Source organism: Doryrhamphus excisus, chromosome 10 (genome assembly GCF_030265055.1).
Source record: "Doryrhamphus excisus isolate RoL2022-K1 chromosome 10, RoL_Dexc_1.0, whole genome shotgun sequence".
Classification (NCBI taxonomy): Eukaryota; Metazoa; Chordata; class Actinopteri; order Syngnathiformes; family Syngnathidae; genus Doryrhamphus; species Doryrhamphus excisus.
The window spans coordinates 12,869,131-12,875,486 of record NC_080475.1 but is presented as its reverse complement, the minus strand read 5'-3'; the positions used below and the strand labels follow the sequence as shown (position 1 = coordinate 12,875,486).

Sequence of the window (6,356 nt, the reverse complement as noted above, 5' to 3'; positions counted from 1 at the left end):
TTAGCACGCAGGCCTCACAGCTAGAAGACCCCAGTTCAATTCCACCCTCGGCCATCTCTGGGTTTTCTCCGTGTACTCCGGAATGGTACTCCACATTCCCGAAAAACATTCTAGGTTAATTGGCGACTTTAAATTGTCCATAGGTATGAATGTGAGTGTGAATGGTTGTTTGTCTATATGTGCCCTGTGATTGGCTGGCCACCAGTCCGGGGTGTCAACCCACTGGAAATGGCAGGAGGGCGTTATATATATAACAGTATAACAACTGCATGTTTGTATATTTATTTGGTATACTTTTTGAGTGTTAAGTTGCTGTGTGATGAATTCAGTGTTCTTAGCGACCCTCGTGAGGATAAGAATGAATGAATGAATGAATGGACTGTCCAAAAAAGGGGAGTTAATTCTCCTTTGACTTTGAGAGATTAGCGCAGGGGCATTTATCAAATCTATGTCTAATAAAACTTCACGTATCGACTTTTATTTATTTATTTTATTATATTTTCTACCTTATTTTTGGTTGAGAACTAATATGATATGATAATATGATGGCACATAAATGTGCTGCAGTGCAGTATTGTCTTATATGAGCCTAAAGAGTGACCACATCATCGTTATTATCATCATAGAGTCTGAGGGTGCCCCCCCCTAAAAAAGGTTAAATATAGTGCAGGAGCTGCTGTCATCGCCATTATTATGTGTCACCATCGACTTTACTTCCTGTATCCCCCCCCACCCCCACCCCCACGCTAAGTCCATCTCCACAGTGGGTAAACAGCTAATCCCTCCTTCAATCAATGCAAGCCATTTAACATGAGCTATTGACTCCCTTGGCCCCTCAACAGCCTTGGAAGGGATGCTGCAAAAAAAAAAAAAAAATTAGATGAAGCAGGAAGAATAAGCGTAACAATGTCTGCGTATAAAAATAAATAAATAAATATTTTTTCTCGCAACTAATGAGGTTGAAAGGAGTGACATAGGATAAGCAAGAGGAGGAACAGATCGATGGGAACAGATAATCACCTGGGCTCAGTCCTGATGTGTACAGAGTGTGACATTGCAGGGAAGAGATCAATGGGCTGCTTTTTTTTTTGGTGATCTGTAATCCTTAACTATCTCCAAGTAATTAACCTTCAAAAGGAGGAACACAGGAGAGCGTAAGAGAGAGGAGAATAACAATGAGCACAAGCACATTTGCTGTTAGGATGAGAGTCAACACCGTAGACTGTTGGGACAAATCATCTCAGTTCATTTCCAGGACTAATTCAAACACTGTTTATATTCATTCATTCATTCATTCATTTGGGGGGTGCTGGAGCCTATCCCAGCTGTCTTCGAGCGAGAGGCAGGGTACACCCTGGACTGGTCGCCAGCCAGCCAATCACAGGGCACACATAGACAAACAACCATTCACACTCACATTCATACCTATGGACAATTTGGAGTCGCTAATTAACCTAGCATGTTTTTGGAATGTGGGAGGAAACCGTAGTACCCGGAGAAAACCCGCACATGCACAAGGAGAAGATACAAACTATCTTCTCCGAGGGTGGAATTGAACTCAGGTCTCCTAGCTGTGAGGCCTGCGATCTAACCACTCGTCCGCCGTAGGATTACTTATTTATAAATGGAATATTTTACTAGTAGAGCATCAAAAATGTGTTTACGACCTCCTGACACTATTAGAGCCCTCTAGACATGAAATAACACCCCTATAGTCACCTTTCGACTTCAATTCATTCATTTTCTACCGCTTATCCTCATGATCGTCACGGGGGGGGAGCTGGAGCCTATCCCAGCTGTCTTCAAGTGAAAGGCGGGGTACACCCTGGACTGGTCGCGAGCCAGCCAATCACAGGGCACATATAGACAAACAACCATTCACACTCACATTCATACCTATGGACAATTTGGAGTCGCCAATTAACCTAGCATGTTTTTGGAATGTGGGATGAAACCGGAGTACCCGGAGAAAACCCACGCATGCACGGGGAGAACGTGCAAACTCCACACACAGATGGCCGAGAGTGGAATTGAACTGCGGTCTCCTAACTGTGAGGCCTGCGCGCTAACCGTTCAACCCACTTTACTACAGATATCCATAAATATGTGTTAAATAATAGCAAGAACCAACTAGAAACGGGGGAATGCGTTAATGTTGATTGATGATGATTAATCAATTATCCAATTAATCAACAACTATTTTGGTATTCGAATTAATCATTTTTTGGATTTCATGATGTAAATATGTATGTGATTTCAGCCTCTCAGATGTCTCTCAGAAAACCCACGCATGCACGGGGAGAACATGCAAACTCCCCACAGAAATGGCAAAGGGTGGAGTTGAACCCAGGTCTCCTAGCTGTGAGGCCTGCGTGCTAACCACTCGTTCACCACGCAGCCTTGACACTCATTCATTCATTCATTCATTTTCTACCGCTTTTCCTGGAGCCTATCCCAGCTGTCTTCTGGCGAGAGGCGGGGTACACCCTGGACTGGTCGCGAGCCAGCCAATCACAGGGCACATATAGACAAACAACCATTCACACTCACATTCATACCTATGGACAATTTGGAGTCGCTAATTAACCTAGCATGTTTTTGGAATGTGGGAGGAAACCGGAGTACCCGGAGAAAACCCACGCATGCACGGGGAGAACATGCAAACTCCACACAGAGATGGCCGAGGGTGGAATTGAACCCCGGTCTCCTAGCTGTGAGGCCTGCGCGCTAACCACTCGACCGCCGTGCAGCCTTAACACTGTTTTCCTTTAAGTGAAATAATGGAACAGATTATGCATTATCCTTAACACATGTCATTATTATTATATAGACTATAGTACATATTTTATGTGTTTATTGATAATATTTTAACACTTACCTTTTTGTTTCCCTTTTCTTTCATCACTGCATAGGCTATGTACGTATGTCTTGTTACACATTCTCCATTCTCCAAGCTGCTTCTTCCTACTACTTTTTGGACATGTTGAATTGTGCAAGTAAACACGTGATTTTCCATCATGTAGTGTGAAATAAAAAATTATAAATTATAAAATTACCTTTAGATTATGTATGTGCAGAATGAGTTAAACCATTACCGTCCTCTGCCACCGAAGATGCTGCTATTAGGAGTCACAGTGCCCTCTGTGGGCAATAGAGGAAAAGAGGAAAAATAAATGTAGCAAATGAACGCACTGTGTGTATCTGTACAGGGTTTAATGGCACACGGCGCATCGTCAAACTTCATTCATACCGTGTCACGGATTACAACGCGGAGCTGGAGTTAGTAAAAGGCTTCCTGTGTTACTGAAATATGTGGCAGTAATACACAATGACACAATTAGACAGCTGTGTGACAACTACTATGTTTGCCAACACGGCTACAGTAGAGTTCAAATGCTGCAAGTGGGCGGGTGTCTTAAATTAGGCTGGGAAATCCAAGAACTTAAAAAGAAAAATAAAACAAAAAAATGCATCTATGCAAAATGCAAAAAAAAAAAAACTCCATAAGTTGTATCTTGTGCAAAAAAAACAACAACCCCAAAACAAAGAGATAACATTTTCCACATGTTGGAATGAGTGTCTGTGAGTCAAGTGTTCAACGTTGGCGGACAAAAATATGCTTCTTCACCAAAACGGACACCTAAAAAAAAAGAAGAAAAATTGATATAAAAATTTTTGTCATAAAAGGTGGACAAAATATGAACTTTCATGTAAATTCTAACTTACCAGACTGCAGAAGAAAATAAAATAAAATGGACAATAAAGTCAATTGGAATACAAACTACATTTACAACAAACTAAAAATAAAATAAAGCAAAAAAAAAAAAAAGAATAAAACAAAAATTCAGAATAAATTCAAACTAAATAATAAAATAAATAAATATATAAAAAATATATATAATATATAAAAATAAAATATTTTTGTCAAATTCAAACTAAATTTAATTCAAATAAAAATGTCAATAAAACAAAATAATAAAAATAAAGTAAAAGTAACAAACATATACAATATAAAATATATATATATATATATATACACATATATATACATACATATACCATATTTTCTGGAGTATAAGTCGCACTGGAGTATAAGTTACATTTTTTGCAAGTAACTTATTTTACAAACTACTTGACCAAAACAGACATTACGTCATCTTGGAAGGCAAGTTCTAACAATAATAAAAGATAAATTCAAACTAAATAATAAAATAAATAAATATATAAAAATAAAATATTTTTTGTCAAATTCAAACTAAATTTAATTAAAATAAAAAAATCAATAAAACATAAAAACTAAATAAAACTAAATAATAAAAATAAAGTAAAAGTAACAAACATATATACATATACCATATTTTCTGGAGTATAAGTCGCACTGGAGTATAAGTCACATTTTTTGCGAGTAACTTATTTTACAAACTACTTGACCAAAACAGACATTACGTCATCTTGGAAGGCAAGGTCAAACATTAAAAAAAGAATAGAGAAGGGGCTGAATAGGTGTAAGATATGCTAACACAATGGTTATTCAGCTACACAAAAAATAAACATGAACAGAAAAGGTGTTTATGTAACAAAACAAACAGTTTTAAGTACACTAACTGTTTTGTTTTCTTCATGGCGGTAAGAGTAGAGTCCGAGATATCGGTGCAAAAGTCTAGAGTGCCCTCATGTGGCTGTCTGTTAAATTATATACATATTTTTTCATTTATAAGTTGCTCTGGAGAATAAATTGCAGGGACAGCCAACCGATGAAAAAAAGTGCGACTTATAGTCCGGAAAATACGGTATATGCATATATATATAAATATATATATACAGTATATAGACATATATAAGCAGAAGAAGCAGTGGCACTGACCATCCGATGTAACACTGACACAGGTTCTCATGGGAGGTGGCCTGCTTTATCAACAGCTCCACTTGTGTTGGCACGTCCAGCGTCTCATCGTGAGAGAAGTCTCGACCTGCGGGTCGCAACAACGAATGTATCACAATACATCGGAAACACAGCAGAAGAACTATTGCTCTCTATATATATATACCTGTAAGTTTATCTCGCACTCTGTTGATAATCTGAATGGCTTTCTTGTTGAGGGCCTCGGGTTGTACCAAGCCATCTCCAACTGAAAGACACGTACATATAGTATACGGTATCTTAAAAAATAACTGAAAACCAGTTAAGAACCACTGGTCTAAATATACACAGCATGTGGACTATGACAGAAGTGGGCTTCTTTAAGCAGCAGAAAAACTTACTAAAAGAATGGATAGATTCCGGCACTGTGGTCCCTGGTTTCTTGTGGGTGGTCTCTCCCAGGTCCATTGCCTCAAGGGCTTCTAGAAGAGGACAGGGCACAATTAGGAGGGGCAGTTTTTTACTCTTTCCGAATGACTTTTCCGAAAACAATGGTATACATGGAAAGGAATATTCCAATCTCTTGTCTACATGCGCCGCTATAATCAACCAGAATAGTCAATGGGGCATACGCAGTAAAACGTAAACATCAACATCACGTGATACCGACTTCCTCAAGTTTTTTTTTCACTTGTTGGAATAACTCCGTATTGCCAGTTTTCCCGTTTTTCCAGTCTTGAAATTTAGTTTGGATCAAAAACCAAAGATATACGTCATATCTGAGCATGCGCTCAAAAGAACGCACCCGGGATAAATTTAAACAGGAAAAGATCAAATTCAATCTTGCTAATATTTCATAATTAAACTCGGGACATGTTTTATATATATATATATATATATTTTTTTTTTCTTTTTTCATAAAAACTGAAGGGTGAGGAGCTCAGTCATCCGGGAGGGGCTCAGAGTAGAGGCGCTTCTCCTTCACATTGAGAGTCAGTTACGGTGGCTCGGGCATCTAGTCCGGATGCCTCCCGGACGCCTCCCTGGTGAGGTGATCTGGGCATGCCCAGCCAGGAAAAGACCCTGGGGCAGACCTAGAGGGATTAAGTCTCACAGCTGGCCTGGGAACGCCTTGGTGTCCTCTCCCGTTGGAACTGGAGGAGGTGGTTGGGGACCGGGAAGTCTGGGCTTCCCGACTGAGACTGCTGCCCCCACAACCCGGACCCGGATAAGCAGAGAAAAATGGATGCATGGATAAAAACTGGACTTGTGAATGGCGTATAGAAGGGTTTAGATTCTGTTCCACAAATGGCGCTAATGCACACGAAAACCGCCAATAAACAACAGAAGAAGAAAAACACGAGGAAGAAGAACGCACCCTGACAACTTTCCGTTTCAGCGGGTAAAAGATATCTCAAATCGGATTGATGAAAGGAATATTCCACCCCTGGGAATCCCATTATATATTCATTCGGATTGGCACTTTTCTTTCGGA

General features: G+C 39.5%; 1 protein-coding gene across 1 annotated transcript in view; it reads right to left on the bottom strand.

Moving 5' to 3' along the window:
* Positions 1 to 2,886: 2,886 nt before the first annotated feature.
* Positions 2,887 to 6,356, bottom strand: part of mtor (mechanistic target of rapamycin kinase) — an 84,049-nt gene continuing 80,579 nt past the window's right edge. Inside the window, exons 55-58 of the mRNA XM_058084201.1 lie at positions 5,263 to 5,343; positions 5,049 to 5,129; positions 4,865 to 4,970; positions 2,887 to 3,640 (exon numbers count right to left, since the gene is read on the bottom strand). Of these exons, the coding sequence (XP_057940184.1) occupies positions 3,625 to 3,640; positions 4,865 to 4,970; positions 5,049 to 5,129; positions 5,263 to 5,343 (284 nt within the window). The 3' untranslated portion in view covers positions 2,887 to 3,624. The remainder of the gene's footprint in view (positions 3,641 to 4,864; positions 4,971 to 5,048; positions 5,130 to 5,262; positions 5,344 to 6,356) is intronic.